We start from the raw sequence: 19,626 nt of genomic DNA on the forward strand, positions 1-19,626 counted from the left end.
CAGATCATATGACCAGAACTCTGGAATTCACCCAGCACATCTGCTCTGACTAAGAACACATTCTCTCCTACATAGGATGCAGATGGGGGTTTAGAAATTCGTGTGCATGTGCTCACAGACACTAGTAGAGTAGCAGTTACAGAGAAGCATCTAGTTAACTTCTTGCATACGTCTACTAAGACCACCTTACTGGAAGAGAAAGGAAGCCTTGAGGACATTTTTACAACTCTGACTTGATATCCAATTGTTTTGTACCCTGAGATTTTCCCCCTTGACAGAATGAGATTTCCTCTATTCACAGATACAGAAAACGGCCTGAGCCTTTGGACAGAGTTCTCCCAACAGTGAGAACAGTGCCCCCACACCTGTGCTGACCCACCCTCCACCCCTGTGTGCTCTGAAGGAGGAAATGGGTGAGCAGGAATTGGCACCTTGCATAGTTTCTGCTTCTTGCTGATACTGTTATGGAAGTGTCTAAATATTTTGTTCTAGGTTTGCGTGTATCCTGACAGTTCAGCTGTCTCCCAGCTCATATGAGCTCCTGGCATCCCCTTGGCAAGCCTGCCCCATCTCCACAGTACCCATCTGTGCACAAGGGAAACCGTGGCAATCCCTTTGCCTGTTGGATTTTGATCTGAAGTTCTCCACATTACTTACTGCACAGGCTCAGGGTGGGGAACTGAATCCTGCTGAGTGCCTGTGCCAGGCCTTTTACACAGGCCACCTTGTCCAATGTTCACAATAGTCAGGTCACTGTTGTCCTTTCAGAGAAAGACTGGTTTCTTCAAATGTCCCCAGATCAGATGGGACCTGCCTGCCTCTCTCTTTTCTCCATCCCACTCTGTTCCTCAAGGCTATAACCCCCACCCTTGCCCAGTTCCTGGGAAGGCAGACGCAGACCCTGAAGCAGGGTTGTGTGTACCTTGGGGTCTTCCTTCACTGCCAGGAAGAGGTCGTCCTTCAGCCCCTTCTGGCAGTGTTCACAGGAGCAGTCAAAGTAGTACTGCTTCTTCAGCTGCTGCCTGCGCTCCTCGCTGAGGTGGAGGAAGTCTATGTAGGACACCGTCAGCTCCTCACCTTCTGAGATCTTGCCCAGGGCCCGGAGCTCAATCCTGAAGCAAGACAAAGGGTCAACAGAAGCCTGAGCTGATTAGCATTCCAGCAGCCCAGCTTCAAGGACAGCAGCCTCCACTAAGGCTCTGAGAAAATGCCCATCCCCTCCAGAAAGGTCGCAACCTAACACAGAGCTATCACTCAGCCGGTGCCATGTCTGCTCCATCCAGTTAACTTTTCTGGTTCAGATAGAAACCCCATAAAGGACCAGGCCTGGTCTTAAAGCTAGCTTTATGCCCACAGTTTTAGACACTCAGGTACTGATCAGCTGTTACAGGATAGGAATAATAACAAAGGCAAAACAAGAAAAGATCCAAAAATCATTTCCTTAGTTTGAAGACTACATCTCTGTAACACATACATGAAGCTGCCACCATCTTGGCCCATTCTACGCTAAACCTTTTAAGCTCCCTTGGACTTTATGTTTAGGTCCAATGGCTCGCGTATACATTAAATAGCAAACATATGCTCATCGGACCACCAAAGAAATTTGAATATAAAAAGGCTGGGGCTGTTCGTCTGATTTACTTTTGCATTTGTTGAAAGATGGTGCTAACTTTGTTAGTAACAGTAGTTTTATTTTTTAAATTTCCTTTCAAACTAGGCAAGGCCCTCTAGTTACTCAGAAAACATCCCACCTTACTGTGTAATAATACAGAAGGTGCTGTAGTGAAAAAGGCCCCTGACAGACCTCCAGCTACGCCAGCACAGTGTCTCTGAGACAGCCATGCCTCTCTACCACAGTCAGACTGCAGGAGGAGGAGGAGGGAGCAGAAGAGGAGAGGGAAGGAGGAGGAGGAGAGGAGAAGAGGAGGAGGGGGAAGAGAGGGAAGAGGGGGAGGAGGTGGTAAGAGGGAGGAGAGAGAGGAGGATGGGGAGATGGAAGGAGGCGGGAGGAGGAGAAGGAAGGGGAAGGAGAAGTGGACAATTTCAGTCCTCAGTTATGTTCCTGTAGCCCCAGGAGCCTGGAGTTTCACTGCCCAGGCAGGAAGTGGCAGAAAGCAGCAGACTGGGGCAGAGATTCTTGGTCACCACTCCTAGAAAGACTGTCAAGCACCATGAGAAAAGCAAGATCCCAGCACCCAGAAAGGTCCAGAAGCACCCTATTCTCTGTCTTCTTCAAAGATAAAGAAGCAACTGCTGAGTGGCAGGGATATGCGGATCCCACTATCTGGGCTGACTACTTAAGGTTCCAAAGCATACCCAACAAGTGATAATGTTGGGTGCTGAGCTGAGAGTGTGGCTCAGAAGAGACTGCCCTGCCTGAGCTCCCAGCACTGACGTCACGGAAAGGGAAAGGTGCTGCCCTCCTCTCGCTCCTCCGGTCCCCTTGAAAGGGGCAGAAGGAAGAATAGGGGCATTTTTCATACTCTGTCTAATAAGATACAATTGAACTCCATACTGTAGAAAGGAATCTGCACGAACATGTTACTGATAACTCAACACTGGTTTGTTCTGAGGTAACCATTATCACGCTAACACACAGCCCAGGCGCCACTGAGCAGTACAAGGACAATACTAGTGGCACACTAACTAGACTTCAAGACATCCACAGAATGAGGAAAGAGTGCTAGGAATTACAGGAGGGACACTGTGAGTGGCAGAGGCGTGGCTGACTGACCTTCTATGTCCCTCACTCCCACATTATTATCTGCTGGTAGAGGTGACAAGGACAGCATCTGTTTCTGAAGATGTAGTCTGCTGCCTCTGCAGACCATCCATTCTCTGGATAGAGCACAGTTTAAAATGTTAATCCCTGGCGGTGCCAGGAAGCTGGAGCGCTGGCATTCCAGGGACACTTTACAGTTTTCTCCAAAGGGTGTAGCTGAAGTGACAAAGACAACTGGGGTGTGGGGGGGGGGGTTGGCACGTGATCCTGCTCACTGCTTTCTGAGAAGCCTGGTATTTCCGACCTGTAGAGGACCCCCATTTCACAGAGAAGGCTGTCTATATGAGAGAAATAAGTCATTTCCCTCAAAATCCCAGAGTTCCATGGAGGCAGGGCCAAGATTAGGATTTAATCTTTGTACCCTTCAGACTGGCAGGTCCTGGCTTTCAACTGACCCCTGGGTCTGTGATAGATGCACGGGGAAGGGCCTTATTTTTAGAGCTCCACTAATGTTCTGAAATGCCCTATGTGAGCTACTCCTGGGCCAGTGAGGACAGTGGAGGGCTAGTGCCCTTGTGGAATAGGAAGGCAAATTGGAAGCGTTCCTCTGCTAAGCTTAATCTCCAGCCTCCACAGTCTATGTTTTAGGCATATTTTGGGGACTATGTATACCCCTGTAGACCCTTTACAGAGCTGGCCACCATAGTGACATATCAGTGTGAATCAGGGGCAGATTGGTTGGTATTTTCAGAAATTCTCCTTCCCATGCAAAACCTCAGGTATATTGAATTGTTTAAATAGTGTGTGTGTGTGTGTGTGTGTGTGTGTGTGTGTGTGTGTGTGTGTGTGTCGGGGTCAGGGGAATCAAAACCAAAGTGAGTGTAGTGATGCATGTAAGCCCAATGCTCTTGAGGATTATGAGTCTGAGGTCAGCCTGGGCTATATAGGAAGTCCAGGGCTAGCCTGGGTTATTCAGTAAGCCCTTTGATTCAATGAGAGGTCGGGGGAGAGGGAGAGGGAGAGGGAGAGGGAGAGGGAGAGGGAGAGGGAGAGGGAGAGGGAGAGGGAGAGGGAGAGGGAGAGGGAGAGGGAGAGGGAGAGGGAGAGGGAGAGGAGTTGGAGACAGGGAAGAAAAGGAGGAGGAGAAAAATGAAGGAAGACAAGGAGAGGGGAGAAAAGGTAGAAGGATATGTCACAGGAAGGGAGGAAAAAGAAGAGTCCAAAAATGAATTAACTTGATGTCACTTAAATATAAAAATATGCCTATAATCTCAGCTACTCCAAAGACTAATGCAGTAAGTTCAAGATCTACCTGGACAACAGAGCTCAAGGCCTAGGCAAATCAGTGATGACCTCAAAATCAAAAATAGAAAGAGGGCTGGGGATCTAGCTCAGTGGTAGACTGCTTGTCTGACACCTCAGGCCTTAGGTTCAATCCCTAGGACCGTAAAGAAGAAAAGAGAAGAGGAGTAGAGGTGATGCTTCTCAAACATAGCCAGATGTATCCCAATAAATCCATGACAGGTTGAAAACACTCTAAGCGTCTAATGGGCTGAGCATCATGGCTTAGCTTTGCCTGCCTTAAATGTGCCCAGAACATGGCCAAAAGACCACAGTTAGGCAAAGTGAGCCAGCACAAACCTGTTTTATAGTGAAGAACAAATGTCTCCCATAGTTTGTTTATCACTGTCCTAAAGGTGAGACATGTCATGGCGATAGCCTCACATGTTTGTTCTTACCATAGAACATAAGCACTGTTACGTCAAGCCACTGTAAGTTAGGAACTGTCTATACTCAGAACTAGGGATTAAGGGATGAACAGTGATTAAAAGAATTGAGGGCTTAGCCCTGCTCCTTCCTTCACCCAGCTTCCTTGATCAAATCTGATTCACCCTGAGACCCAGACCCCTTCCATCTCCAATATTCTACAGCTCTGTAGTGGAGCTAACCAACTGCAAGCAAGCGACACATGCAAGTGGTTTCTGCAGACATGGAGAACAAAGCTAGAACCACATAGACTTAGAACTAGGGAGGCCCTGAGATTTGCTTTTTTCAATATTGTTTATTTTGTTATTTTTGTTTTGTTTGATTTGAAACAGGTCTTATGTAGCCCAGGCTGTCCCAAACTCACTTGTACCCAAAGACGATTGGCATTCCTGATTCTCCTGCCCTACAGCCCTACTGCCCAAGTTGTGTGCTTTTGACTTTCGCACTACAGGTTTAGAACCCCAGCCCGGGACATGGGGGGAGCTATCCAAAGTAACAAGCAGTACATACTGACACAGATATACCAACCATTCCTGCCCTCGCTGCGAAGCTCAAATTTTGGAATACAACATTTTGCTTTAAATCCACTTGAAGCCCAGACCAAGCAAAAGACCCATGTGGTCTTCATTAAGAAAAGCCCAGGGGATATGGAATTTTGGATAACCTAAGTTTGTGTTTCCTGGCCATGGTCTTATTCCCTTTAAAAGGAGAGCTGTGGTTTTTGAATTGACAATCAACACGCCACCACATGAAAATGATCCACTTTTCTCCAGAGGAGTCATCTGGTATAGGTATGGCCCCACTGAGTTCAGACCATCTGGTGTTACTTCTGAGGAACCAGCCTGCCTCCATCTTGTGCCTAAAAGCCCTCTTATAGTAAAAACAAACTAAGTCATTCCTTCTTATGACTAAACCTCTGTTTCTCAAGGATTAGGCTTCACCCCTCCTGTAACCTTAATTACAAATGGTTCTGCACTGCCTGTTCCCATTCCATGGGAATGGCAATCCTGTGTTTGTTTCATAGAGTTGTTTACAGCCATTTGCCACCCTACCTTTGTTTCAAAAGGTTGCATGACCACCTATGACTACCTGGGTTTGACTGCCTGTTGCTATGACTACCTTCTTATGCCCACCTTGCAACCATGTCTTTGCTTCAGGAGGGACCAACTTGTTATGTTTATGCTCTGTTCCTGTAATCCTGCCTGTTTTTGCCTGTCATATCCCCTCATCTTTAAGTCCCCTACCCCTGAGCTATAAAAGCCTTGTCTTCCTCACATCCAATGCTGACCTCTCAAACCCTACCTTAGCAGGAGGCAGGCCATGTACACAGATTTTTAAAAGTTTGCTTTAATTACTTGCTTGCTTTAATTAATTTGGCCATGATGATTTGGTCGGTGTCTTTCTCCTCCCGTGTTTGGGATTAACAGTTTGAGTGTTACTAACATTAAAGACAGGTATTTCTTAGGCCCATCCAGATTCTGCCCCTGGGTTAGATGTAGTAACACATGGCTTTACTGAAGGGCATCTTCATAAAATCTGATTCCCCCTTGCAGCATGGCTGACAGATATAAGATATTCTAGATACAATCATATCTTTCAATCCAATTATCAGACTGTTAGAAAAATGGACCCTAAGGACATGGAGGTTTCTCTGGGGAGACAGAAGGGCCAGAGAGGGAACTCGTCTCCTGGAAAGAGATTTCACACAGTTCTAACAACTTACAGGATGAGACTGAAACCCAGATAATGATGCCTCAGTGAGGAGCATAGCCATACCCTGACCACAGCCATTCTGATGTGCATCTCCTATGGCTGCTCTGATGATGTGCGTCTACCATTGCTGTTCTGATGTGCGTATATCCCTGTCCCTCTATTTAAACATTGATCTGTGGGGCCTTAAAGATGAGCTGAGAGATTTGCTCATCCCTTTGTTCTCTTCTCTCCAGCTTCCCGATGTGACCTGAATTAATAAATCTTTTTCTGCTTTCCACTTTTAATTTGTCTTTTAATTGACTTCTTGTGGAAGGGTGGCCAGACCTGGCATGGCACAAGCTGTGACCTCCTAGTGACCTGCTAGAAAGCAGTCTGAGACACAATAAAGACAAACAAAACACACAAGCACACACACACACACACACACACACACACTCACACACACACACACGCTATCGCCTCAGCTATTTGAAGAGGGGAGAGAGACCGTGAGTCTCCATGACTCCATCTTTTGTGTTACTAGGTCTTCCACGCAGCTCAGGAAAGTGGAAAGACCTCTTTTCTAAACTGGCAGCATCTGCTTTCGTGCAGCTGTGCCTTGAGTCTATCCTATGATCACTGGTTTGGTACAATTTTTGTCTTCATATGTTGCTGTGTCAACATAACAGTTAACAAATTGTGCACACTTTACTTCTTTTTTAAAATTCATTTTTGTTATGGGCTAAAATTATTTTTTTGGCATGCCCAAGTAACGTGCATGTGCAGATTAGATTGAAATGTTGTGATTGAACATTAAGGCCTGGTGAATATATTCTACCTCATAAATGTAAGTATTCTAAACATCTTACAGCCTGTTGCAATGACATCTCTGGGGATTCTGAATGTGTCATAAACCTTTATTGATATATACACGGATTTTGATAAAGATTTCCCTCCAAAACAAATTCTAAATATATAATTTTTATCCCATTTATATAATGGCTAACATAAAATTCCCATGATTTCTTCAAAATATTTTCAAAGAACTGTTAAATGTAAGTTCTTATTATAGTCGAACTGTATATAAATAAACAAATACCTATCTTCACACCTTCTAAAGATGTCTATGCTGTGTCCTTTTTGTAACAAGTGTTATAGAAAATATAATCCCAACAAACAGTACTGCTTTAAATCTTGGTTTATTAAAATACATCTTACGTGGGATTATGTACAGAGACCATCTGTCAACTCATGGTTATGGTTTTTTTTTTATAATGTACTTAATGCCAAATTGGCTTATAAATAAATGCTCATGCAAACTAGAGTTGTTAATTTGGTTGAGCTTCATTTTGGCTCATAGTCAAACTAAAAATTTAAGAAACAGAATAATGATAAAAGACAAAAAGTATAATCAATGTGACCACGTAGATGAAACAAAGATGGCAAATTGTCCTAAATCTTTCTTTGGGATAATTAACATGAGTTTCTAAATTCAAGACAATTTAAATCTGTCTGGAGAGATGCCCCAGCAGTTAAGAGCTTTGACTGTTTTTCCATGAGTGCTGGGTTCAACTCTCAGTACCCATAACTGGTTCACAGCATGGGTTAGAACTGTCTCTAACTCCAGTCCCAGGAGATCTGATGCCCTCTTCTGGTCGCTGTGGGTACTGCCATACACATGGTGCATAGACATACATGCATGCAAAGCATCCAGACACATAAAAATAAAAAATAAATAAATTATAAAATCTGCTTACAAGACTATGTAAAGAATTCTGGTCAACAGAAATGAATCCACACACCTATGGTCACTTGATTTTTGACAAAGGAGCCAAAACCATCCAATGGGGAAAAAAATAGCATTTTCAGCAAATGGTGCTCGTTCAACTGGAGGTCAGCATGTAGAAGACTGAAGATTGATCCATTCTTATCACCCTGTACAAAGCTTAAGTCCAAGTGAATCAAGGACCTCCACATCAAACCAGATACACTTAAACTAATAGAAGAAAAAGTGGGGGAAGTATCTCGAACACATGGGCACTGGAGAAAACTTCCTGAACAAAACACCAATGGCGTATGCTCTAAGATCAAGAATCGATAAATGGGATCTCATAAAACTGCAAAGCTTCTGTAAGGCAAAGGACACTATGGTTAGGACAAAATGACAACCAACAGATTGGGAAAAGATCTTTACCAATCCTACAACTGATAGAGGGCTTATATCCAAAATATACAAAGAGCTCAAGAAGTTAGGCCGCAGGGAGACAAATAACCCTATTAAAAAATGGGGTTCAGAGCTAAACAAAGAATTCACAGCTGAGGAATGCCGAATGGCTGAGAAACACCTAAAGAAATGTTCAACATCTTTAGTCATAAGGGAAATGCAAATCAAAACAACCCTGAGATTTCACCTCACACCAGTGAGAATGGCTAAGATCAAAAACTCAGGTGACAGCAGATGCTGGCGAGGATGTGGAGAAAGAGGAACACTCCTCCATTGTTGGTGGGATTGCAGACTGGTAAAACCATTCTGGAAATCAGTCTGGAGGTTCCTCAGAAAATTGGACATTGAACTGCCTGAGGATCCAGCCATACCTCTCTTGGGCATATACCCAAAAGATGCCTCAACATATAAAAGAGACACGTGCTCCACTATGTTCATCGCAGCCTTATTTATAATAGCCAGAAACTGGAAAGAACCCAGATGCCCTTCAACAGAGGAATGGGTACAGAAAATGTGGTACATCTACACAATGGAATATTACTCAGCTATCAAAAACAACGAGTTTATGAAATTCGTAGGCAAATGGTTGGAACTGGAAAATATCATCCTGAGTGAGCTAACCCACTCACAGAAAGACATACATGGTATGCACTCATTGATAAGTGGATATTAGCCCAAATGCTCGAATTACCCTAGGTGCACAGAACACGTGAAACTCAAGAAGGATGACGAAAATGCAGATGCTTCACTCCTTCTTTAAAAGGGGAATAAGAATACCCTTGGGAGGGGATAGGGAGACAAAGTTTAGAACAGAGGCTGAAGGAATGCCCATTCAGAGCCTGCCCCACATGTGGCCCATACATATACAGCCACCCAATTAAACAAGATGGATGAAGCAAAGAAGTGCAGGCCGACAGGAGCCGGATGTAGATCTCTCCTGAGAGACACAGCCAGAATACAGCAAATACAGAGGCGAATGCCAGCAGCAAACCACTGACCTGAGAACGGGACCCCCGTTGAAGGAATCAGAGAAAGAACTGGAAGAGCTTGAAGGGGCTTGAGACCCCATATGAACAACAATGCCAAGCAACCAGAGCTTCCAGGGACTAAGCCACTACCCAAAGACTATACATGGACTGACCCTGGACTCCAACCTCATAGGTAGCAATGAATATCCTAGTAAGAGCACCAGTGGAAGGGGAAGCCCTGGGTCCTGCCAAGACTGAACCCCCAGTGAACGTGATTGTTGGGGGGAGGGCAGTAATGGGGGGAGGATGGGGAGGGGAACACCCATCTAGAAGGGGAGTGGGAGGGGCTAGGGAGATGTTGGCCTGGAAACCAGGAAAGGGAATAACATTTGAAATGTAAATAAGAAATGCCCAATTTAATAAAGATGGAAAAAAATAAAAAGAAAAAAAGAATTCTGGTCAAGATGTTCTCTTCTTGATCCTCATTCCAATTTTGGTTCTACTACATGGTCCCTATCGCTTGAAGATACAAATTAACCTAGATGACTACCTATTGCAGGATACATTTCTTCCTTCTTTGGAGATACTAAACTCTTTATTTATTCCAAAGGTTAAGGGAATAACTTATGTCTATGCTTTTGGATGTGTTTTGTTTCTCCGTGAGTATATGTTGTACACACACACAAAGGATTTTATGGCTATTTTTGACCATACTGCCTCTTTAAAAACAAATACACTAACAAAAAAAAGTTTTTCAAGATCCTTACTGTAGCCAAACCTACATAAGAAAATAAACCTAAAAAAATGTATTGTCATTTTTAAAACCTGTTTTAAAGCTACACTGACATCTTAGAGTTTAGAGATCACCTTACTATATTATTACCACAATAGACTTAAATATTATGCATCTTTAATTTTTAGTTAAGATAATAATAAGTATGTTATAAATGCCAAACTTTATCCTGCCCTGGAAAAATTGTTCTACATCTTATGCCTCAAAAACACAAATAAAAAGTAAATGTTTTTTCTAACAACAAAAAAACATATTTCAAGCTATGTGTTAAAATAACTTGAATTTTTAACAAGTAATTAAATTTGGTTAAGAAAACAGTGAATGTATTTTACCTATGTTTATGACTGTGAGATTTCTAAAATGTAATGCTTTCTGTGTTTTAGACATAATCTCCTGAGCCTTCATTTAAAATTCCATCACTAAAATGTTTTCTAAATGTTATAGTAATAGTAATAATAATAAAAGTATGTTGTAGAGAGATGTTTTAAAATGAATAAAATTGTAATTGAGTTAAAAACAATATAAAAGCTTATTTAAAAGTTCTTTAAATTAATTCAATATCCTTAGATAAAATTAATGCTTGATTTCCTACAATATTCTCTCAAGGTTTGATTTGTTCTTAGTATCCTCTTACTACACAGACATTTAAAAATCTGTGATTTAATCTGTTTTCCCATTGGACATAACCTTTGCTTTTGAATCATTGCTTTAAGTGTGTGTGTGTGTGTGTGTGTGTGTGTGTGTGTGTGTGTGTGTGTGTAAAATCTGTTTAGAGAGTTATGTCTACTTAGAATATTCTTAACCTACAGAATGATTATGAAACATGTTTTGATGCACAAATATTTAAATTAGTTTATAAAATGTTGAAAGCCAGGCAACCCAAGGCTCTTTCAGAGGCCTTGATGACAGAACAAGGGAACCTAGTTCTGTCCTCACTAAGGGCAGGCCTAGTGAGGTACAGTCTAGGGCTGGAGTGAAGGTTTCTGTCCCTGGGAGCTAGACTTTTCTTCCTGAAGAGGCAGGAGCTATCAGTCTCAAGGCCACTGTGTGCTGAGTCTGTGATGCCCTTAAGAACCTTGTGTTCCCCTTTGTGCAATACTGCTTGATTAGCTTCCTGCTGACTCTGTCTGATTGTATGATGTATTGTACGATTAGCTTCCTGCTGACTCTGTCCTTTTTTCCTCCAACAATGTATACGTAAGAGTATGTACTTCTCAATAAACCTCCTTGGCATAAGACACAGCTTATGATCATAGCACATCATCTGAGCCCAGCTCTCCTATCTTCTTATCTCCTCATCTTCTGGTCCTCCCCATTAGGACTCTGTCATTGAGGAGTGACATGTGAGTCCATACAATCTGATCTAGCAGATAAATGAATAATGCATAATATTGTAAAAAAAGTTAACTTTAATAATTAAAATCAAAATTAGTTAGAGTCTCCAAATAAACAAAGTCCCAAATGATTCTATCAACTGAAAGAAAAGAAGACATCACATCAAAGACTCCATTGTGATTTAAAGATCAGAACTGTATCAGGAACTTCTAGCTCACTCCTGGGAGACAGGAAAGGTTCTCACGTCATCTGAGAGCACATTAATGAGGACTTCAAGATGGTGCACAATACCTACTTCCAATGACACCAACGAGCGAGAGTTCCAAGCTACTAAACATCTCTCTCTCATTTTTTGTGTTTCTTACTCATTGTGTAATTAGATATTAGAAGTTGCTTATGATATCCATTATTCTTTGTGGCAGATTTCTAACTGATAAAATAATACTAATTTTAGTTTCAGTGAAGTTAAAATATTGTGTTCTTTCATTTGGCCATGCTTTTTGATGTGGTTGTTTGTTTACCTTAAACTCCACCTTATTCAAAATTAATATTTGAAAATTTCAAGTATTGTTTTTATAAATATATATTATAAACATATATATTTTTTCTCACTGTTCAGTATAATTTGGGCAAAACAAAATATTTAGTTTTTAAATTAAATTTTGACTCCATTTACTCTAGCTAGAGATATCCAAAAATTTGGGTTAACTCTTCTTATCTGAATTATACTAAGGACATCGGTTCCTAATAACAACAACATTGGTGATGGTTTATACCTTAGGCACTGATGTTAATTGATTTAATTAATATCCAAAATGTCCTAAAGTACAAATAGCCATCATTAAGAATTAATTAAACAATATTTTTATTAATAAAAAAGGAAACAATACTACAGTGGCTCATTTGAAAGTCCCATTTCTAAAACTGTAAATGTAAGGTGATTCATAGAGTACAAATAACTGTAAATACAGGGGAGTTATATAGTCAGTCTCATTAAAATATGTAAATTTTGGTTACTTTAAAAATGTTTTTCTCATATGTTACCTTCGCCTCATTAAACCAAGTTCTGTTCTTGATTACTTAATTTTAGATCTTGTCTTCCTAGGTCACATGTACGTGTTATGTCAGACACAGTGTTAAAAAAAAATTCAGACTCAGATCATGATGGAAAATAGGCTTGATTTGATCAGAAGTTTCTTTCTTAGTGGACTTTACAGCTATTCCTCTGTGTTGATGACTGCTGTCGTGCCTACTACTCAGCTTATATCAGTCCTAGGAACGAACCTTCCTAGCTATGAGGGACCTGATGATATTTAAGAAGAATATGTTGCCCACACATGTACAAAACGTGATCTTGGCCAGAAAGGGGAACTGTGAACAAAAATTCCTGAAAAAAAAGTGTGTCTGCAGAGATTGACCGACTGGCTAGCATTTCAGTCTGTAGGGGGGTTTGAATGTTGCCATTCCAGAGGCTAGTTACTTTATCCTAGGCTGGTTCTAGCCCTCCAAACCAGCCATCCCTTGCCCACTTCTATGTCAGAACTAACCAGAATTGATTAATTTAGCAGACTACTAGTTTTCACCAACTCACTATTAGTCTTCATCAGATGACATCTTGAGCCTGTTGAAAAGCCACCCCCCCCCATCTTGTTGTACCTGTCTAGCTCACGTGCCTATCAATGTATTTTAAACTTGCCTTGATTTATGATTTTCTTTGTTCTGCAAAATCATATAAAATATAAAATAAAAACAAAATCTTCATAAAACCACTATCATGCTGGAACGTGGAATTTACAATGCCCTAAATCTATGTTCCTGGGCCATGGTCACTCAAAATGGCTCCAAAATAGTCTCTTGTTTCTTTAAACACAAAAAGTGCAAAGTAAGGTGCCACCTAAGCCACATGTTCATAATTTTAATTGGTAAAAAGTACACATTGGATACATGTTTACCAAAAGATATTACCAAAAATAGCTCTGGGTACAATTAGCTTGGGTGAGAAGCTGGGTCTACAGATGAGCGCCCGGTTCTTTGTTAGATTAGTGATAAGCATTCTTACTTCATGGCAGGCCGAGTATAAGGAGCCAGTGTACACTGGGCTGAAATGGCTGGAAGGGAAGGGAGGGAAGACAGCAAACAAAGTAAAACAAAGGCAAGTGGCAGGCAGGCAGGCGAGGAGGAAGTCGTGGGCTCAAGGGCAGGAAGAATGGCCATTCGGTGAAGCCAAGACACTGAAGTGTGGGGCATGTCACATGACAGCAGGCAAGGAGTCGGGAAAGGCGGGTCAGGAAGGCAGGCAAGTGAGGGAGATGGGTCAGACAGACATGGATGTGTGAGAAGACTGACCCACCTCATCTGCGTGTGAAACATGGATTTCACCGCCTCATGACTGAAAGACAAAACAAAAGCCCACAGGGAAATCAATACCACTGCAGCCCGAAGAGAGCACAACCTTCTGGGCTCATGCAATCAGGGCATCGACACTTTCAACCAACTTCTTCCCTTCTAGCTGGGCTTCCGTGCCTGGATGCTGCCTGGGACAGTGAAAACACACTGGAACAGGGTTACAAAATGGAGTCACAGAGAGATTCACTGCTGAACAACTGATGTCCTTTCCCAGGTCCTCAGTATCCACTTAGAATACAACAGTGAGATTGTTGCAAGACAACGCGATTGAGAAGAGATTGCTGAGAAATGTGGGGATGATTTTACAGTCCCAGGGACAAGCGTGATGCATAAATAAACACGGTGTCTTTGATGGCTCTCCTTCAGAGAGTTCTAAATTGCATGTGTAGAGCTTACTTATTGTTGTGGTTAAAATCGGGCCACTAATACCATGTCCAGGGTTGTTTCCCATGTAGTAGGCAGATAGGCAGTGACTAATGACCTCCTCTCTTGCACAAAAGCCGACAGATCCAGGGAACACATGGCCACTCACAATTAGTAGATGCAAAGAAGCTACAACAGACACCAGAGATGCCCTGAAGCATGGGTCCTAGGTTCAGAGTCCCAATAGGGGCCCTGGGTCACCAGCACTTACAGAAGGGCCATCTAGAAATTGTGTATGGCTAAACGTGATTACTCAGTCAACCAGGCTAACCCTGGGTAACACACCTCTAAAATGATGCCATGAGGTCTAGGTCAATTGTCCCTAGAGGCTTAGACACAGGGATACAACATGCTAGAAGATATTATTCTCAGGGCCCAAAAGAAGCTTTTCCAATCTTTGTCATCTTTCTTAACTGCTCTAGATGCTGGGGTCAGAAACAGAAAGGAAGTAAGAACTCATAGTCTTGGCTATATTGCCACTTCAACCTGCTTCTCAGCTGAGATCCAGAAGCCACTGTCTCTGGCTTCAAGGAAGTTTTAAGAAGAACGCTGCTGGCTGCTGGCTTACAGTTGGCTCTCAACTGTCATGAGAGACCTTCGTTATGAATAAAGACAATGCACATCCTTCAGGCTTCATCCCCCAGATCATCCCAACCGGAGCCTTGCACCATCAGGCCCCAGGCTGTTTATTGATCCCCTCCTTTTGCGCCCCACTCCCAAGATCCAAGTGTTTGCCCACATGTCTTTGATCTGTGCCTTCCTGGGGGCAAAGGGCTGAACCCTGAGGACTGCGTCACCCAGGTTCCTTTGCTCTTTGGCCTCTGGGTGAGGTTGGCCAAGCGGAAGAGAACAAGGTTGAAGTTGCTAGCCCGTAATTCCAGCAGTGGCTAACTTCTATGCAGGTGCAGGTGCATGACAAAGCTCAGTCAAAGAGCCTTAGCATGGCTCAGACGGCCACTGGCCGCAGCAAGAGCTTTCTCTGCTTGGCCTGCTAAGTCTAGGAAGGATTTGTGTACCCAGCCCTGGACACCTTACCAGTCCTTGCCTGATCCTTCCCAAACCCTGCCCACACCTGTAAATTGTCCTTTCATTAAATTCTGTTTGAGTAAATTCCTTTGAATGAACTTCCTGTTTTCTTATAGAACCTTAGCTAGTGTAGGCTACTGCCAAGTCCTTTTTAGATGCTTTTGGCTCTAGGTAAATAATCCCAGAGTTCAAGTTTTAGAACAGTAGTTAATGATTTATCTAACACGTCTAGGCAGACTTAAAGATTCAGAAATGGACAAGGTAGAATTCTTCAACATCCACCTCAGTCCCTTCCTCTCCTCACAGTCCGGAGTGAGACTCTGAGTTGCTGAACATTGGCAGACCACGGTGGTTTGGCAGACCACGGTGGTTCAAGCTTATGAGTTTGACTTTGGTTGAAATCAAGTGGAAAACCATCCAACCCCCATTGCACAAGTTCCGAGAAAGAAGCACTCACTTGCCATTGTTGAATATGACAGTGCAGTTTGGCCAGCAGTCATGGTTCACCAGGCCCAGGTTGGGGAAGATGCCCACGCCCACTGCCTGTAGCCCTCTCTGGTCACTGAGTGTGAAACCATTGCAGTTGATCTACCCAGAGGACAAGAGAAAAGATTCAGTCAACAGACACAGATCCAGCACACAATAACACCCTAGATGTTGAAAGAATCTGGGAAAGGGACAGGTAGGGAGGCAGGACAGGATGCTAACACAGAGAGGGGGAACAATAGGGGTGAAAAGAGAATTAGAATATATATACATACATATATACATACATACACATGTGTAATTGACAAATAGCAAAACTAATCAATTTTTTTAAAGAGAGAGTCCATTTTCATCCTGAACACATGAGATGTGTGCCATGGAGGGAGTCCCACGTTTAGCAAAGCCTTACCACTTTGAAACTTTCAGTCCTTCTAGCCTAAGAAGACCAAAGATGCTGGTTCCTATTGCCATATGTGGGTCTCAGGAGTCATTTTCAGTATTCATCTTGGCTTACCTCTCCATATTCTGGTGTGTTTGTGTGTGTGTGTGTGTGGGGGGTGTGTATGTGTGGTGTGTGAGTGGTGTGTGTGTGGTATGAGTAGTGTATGTGTGTGTGTGGTGTGTGTGGTGTGAGTGGTGTGAGTGGTGTGTGTGGTGTGTGTGGTGTGCGTGTGGTATGAGTGTGTGGTGTGTGTGTATATATATGTGTGTATGTGTGTGCATGTGGTGTATGTGGTGTGAGTGTGTGTGTATGTGTGTGTATGTGTGGTGTGAGTGTGGTGTGGGGTGTGTGTGTAGTGTGTGTGTGTGTGTGTGGTGTGAGTGTGGGGTGTGTGTGTAGTGTGTGTGTGTATGTGTGTGTGGTGTGAGTGTGGGGTGTGTGTGTAATATGTATATGTGTATGTGTGTGTGTCCAAAGCAAATAAGAGCAAATACTCTTGAGCTAGGAGAGGTGACACACACCTCTGTCCCAGCACATGGGAAGTAGATATAGTTGGTTTGGGAATTCAAGGCCAGTGTGGGCTACATAGCAAGACACCCCCATAAATACATACATAAATAAATAAATACATAAATAGGAAAAATGAAGAGAGAAAATATGGTAGGGTAAACTGGCATCATTTTACGTTTCTGTCTGTTCCAGACTTTTGGCTTTCTCTCCTGAATCTGTCCCAACTGCTTCTGGAAGCTTCTTAGCTGAATACCACCCAGAGTCACCATGGCCTCTCTACTATGAGAAGTCACACTGGAAGAGTCTAGGTTTGCTTTAATGGGCTCATTTAGGAGTCTGACTCTGGGCTCAGAACCAGAAGGCGCAGTAAGCATTCCTGCTATACCTGGGAAGCAAGAGAACATCCTTCTGTCTCTGGCTGCTTGGGCTAGATGCCATTCCATTGTCATGGAAACAGAAAACATCATCCAGGGAGTTGGGACTTCCTTCCAATCCCAAAGGGGAAGAGGTAGGAGGGAGGAGACAGACACGGAGGACGGAGCAGGGATGTTGGAGGGGATGAAAGGCCATACCACGCCAAAGATGTGTGAGATGTACTGCATGCTGAACTGCTGGCTCTGTGGTGGCCAGTACTGCAAGAATGTATCCACGTCTACTCGTAGTTCCTTCTGCTCCTCCTCCCCAAAGTGCTCCACATGGTTCTGTAAGTCATCCACTGACACCAGGCAGCCCTCTGTGAGTCCAGTGCCCTCTCTCTCCACCCGCCACATGATGCGGGCTGCCAGCCTGGGAAGAGAGAGGAGGACAGCATTAGTAAGGTCTAGACACACTCATCATTCATTCATTCAGCAAGCACCAGTGCCTGCTGCACTCCAGGCATAGGGTCAGAGACAGACCTCTATTAAGATGCTTCCTGCGCTATGGAAAATTTCAGTGAACAAGGTCATTTTAAATAGTGTTATGCAGAAAATAAAATAGAGTGGCATGAGAGAGGTTGGGGAAGGGAGGCCAAGGTCATCAGGGTGGTGAGGACCAGGACATACATCTGGGCAGAAACTGGAGGACAAAGGCTCTGATTGGGGGCGGTGAAAGAACAGCAGACCTGGAGCCCCAGGGCAAGAGCGCCCAGGTGACCACAGCATAGAGGACAAGGAGTGGAGACAGAAGGTAGTTGGACAGACAGACAGGAGCCAAATCACATAGAGTCTGGGACACAGAGACAAGATTTAGGTCTTGGGCTTAAGGAAAGCAAGACAAAATAGGATAAGAGGGGATCCTAATGACCTTTGACTCTGAAACTGAGGGGCATACTTCACCCCATGGGCTTCCTTGTTAACTGTTAGGTGATACATTGCCACAAAATGAGTTCTATGTCCCAGAGACCCTTGGTGTCACACCTGACGCCCAGGAATTGGTGATCCAGGCAGACCTGCTCCTGCAGGGAGAGATTTCTCCTCTTGGCACAGCCTGGATCTTACTTCTTTCTGTTCACATCAGAATTATTCTTAGAAATGTGCCCTTCTAGGTTCTCCAGGTACCTGGGAACAAAAGGTCTCCACACAGAGCCCATGGCAACAAGGGGAAAGATATGGTTTAGGATAAGGTGTGGGAAAGATCAGTAGCTTCTAAATTCTGGGGATATGGTCCCAAGAAAAGAGGGGGCAATGGATGACAGATTTCAAGTCATTAACACATCAGTCAGTGGGAGTTGTGCAGAGGAAAGACGTTAGGAGATGAATTTATTGTGGGTCTTGAAAACTGTGACTCCAGTAGATAGAGGACAAGGAGCCTGTGGAGGCTGACAGAGCCTGAGCCTGTGGATTCCTAATGAGCCCAGAAGATGAGGGCTCCATTCTTGACTGCCATACCCTGTAAACACTTTTGATTATCACTGTCCTCACCCACTTTGCTTCCAAGGCAGTCTGGCTTCCTACAGGCCTGCCCACATCCCAGCACCAACACCTTCTAGAAGAGCTACCAACATTTGAGAGTCATCTAGGCCCCGAGGCTCCTAGCAAGGGCCCCACGTAGAAGTCTGCATCCTCAGTGCCACATGCATGTGCCTGGACAGTAGGAAGAACCATTGTAAAGTGAGCTCAGTGGCTTAGAAAATCTCTTATAAGAGACACAAGCTGTTAACTGCAGCATATCTTGTCAGAGCATCACTTTTACTCTTGTTCCCCAGAGAACACAGAAACCCTATTTTTTTCACAATGAGGGCTTTATTGAGGAGCTCTGTGGGGTGCTATGGGCCTCTCTAGTAGCTACAATTTGGAATCTGTGGTAGAGACACCCAGTGTCCCTCACAGGCCTAAAGGAGTGAGCGGAATAAAGGACCTGAGACATTGGCTCTCAGCCTGGCATCCTGAGGCCTGGGAATGCTGGCACCTCTGCCATCCCAGCCTGACCTTTGGAAATCCCAAGTCCCGTCATGGGAGCCAGCTCTGACCTGATATTTTCGTTGGGCACCTTCCCGTATCTCTTGATGGCAGAGCACTCGTTCTTGTGGTTCAGCCAGGCATCCTTCTGGCATGTGCGGTCGCAGTAATGGGCGAACTTGCATTGCCCGCAGCGATGGAGCCTCTCCTGCCTCTTGAAGCAGGTGTGGCACACGAAGTTAATGAGGCTGAAAACGCAGAGGGAGAAATGAAGACAAGAGGAAGTGCTGCGGAGAGATAGATGGCTCAGCGGTGGGGATCAAACATAGCTCTTGCAGAAGAGCCAAGTTCGGTCCCAGCATTTATGTCAGTGGCCCATGACCACTGAAACGCCAGCTGCAGAGGATTGACACCTCTGGCCTAAGAGGCCACCCACTCTCGTGCGCGCACACAT

General features: G+C 43.8%; 1 protein-coding gene across 7 annotated transcripts in view; it reads right to left on the reverse strand.

Annotated features, from left to right (window-relative positions):
* The window catches only part of Smyd1 (SET and MYND domain containing 1), a 55,178-nt gene that overhangs the window by 15,107 nt on the left and 20,445 nt on the right, over positions 1-19,626 (reverse strand). For 3 of the 7 annotated variants that reach the window (XR_015685422.1, XM_087656606.1, NM_001106595.1), the window contains 5 exon segments: positions 19,244-19,420; positions 17,367-17,580; positions 15,814-15,944; positions 13,852-13,890; positions 923-1,112 (listed from right to left, as the gene is read on the reverse strand). Coding sequence is in view for 5 of the 7 variants with exons in the window: in XM_087656606.1 (XP_087512732.1) it covers positions 923-1,112; positions 13,852-13,890; positions 15,814-15,944; positions 17,367-17,580; positions 19,244-19,420 (751 nt within the window). In the remaining 2 variants the exon portion in view is untranslated. 7 annotated transcript variants of the gene reach the window in all.

This window comes from Rattus norvegicus, chromosome 4, assembly GCF_021556685.1.
Source record: "Rattus norvegicus strain SHRSP/BbbUtx chromosome 4, alternate assembly SHRSP_T2T, whole genome shotgun sequence".
Lineage (NCBI taxonomy): Eukaryota > Metazoa > Chordata > Mammalia > Rodentia > Muridae > Rattus > Rattus norvegicus.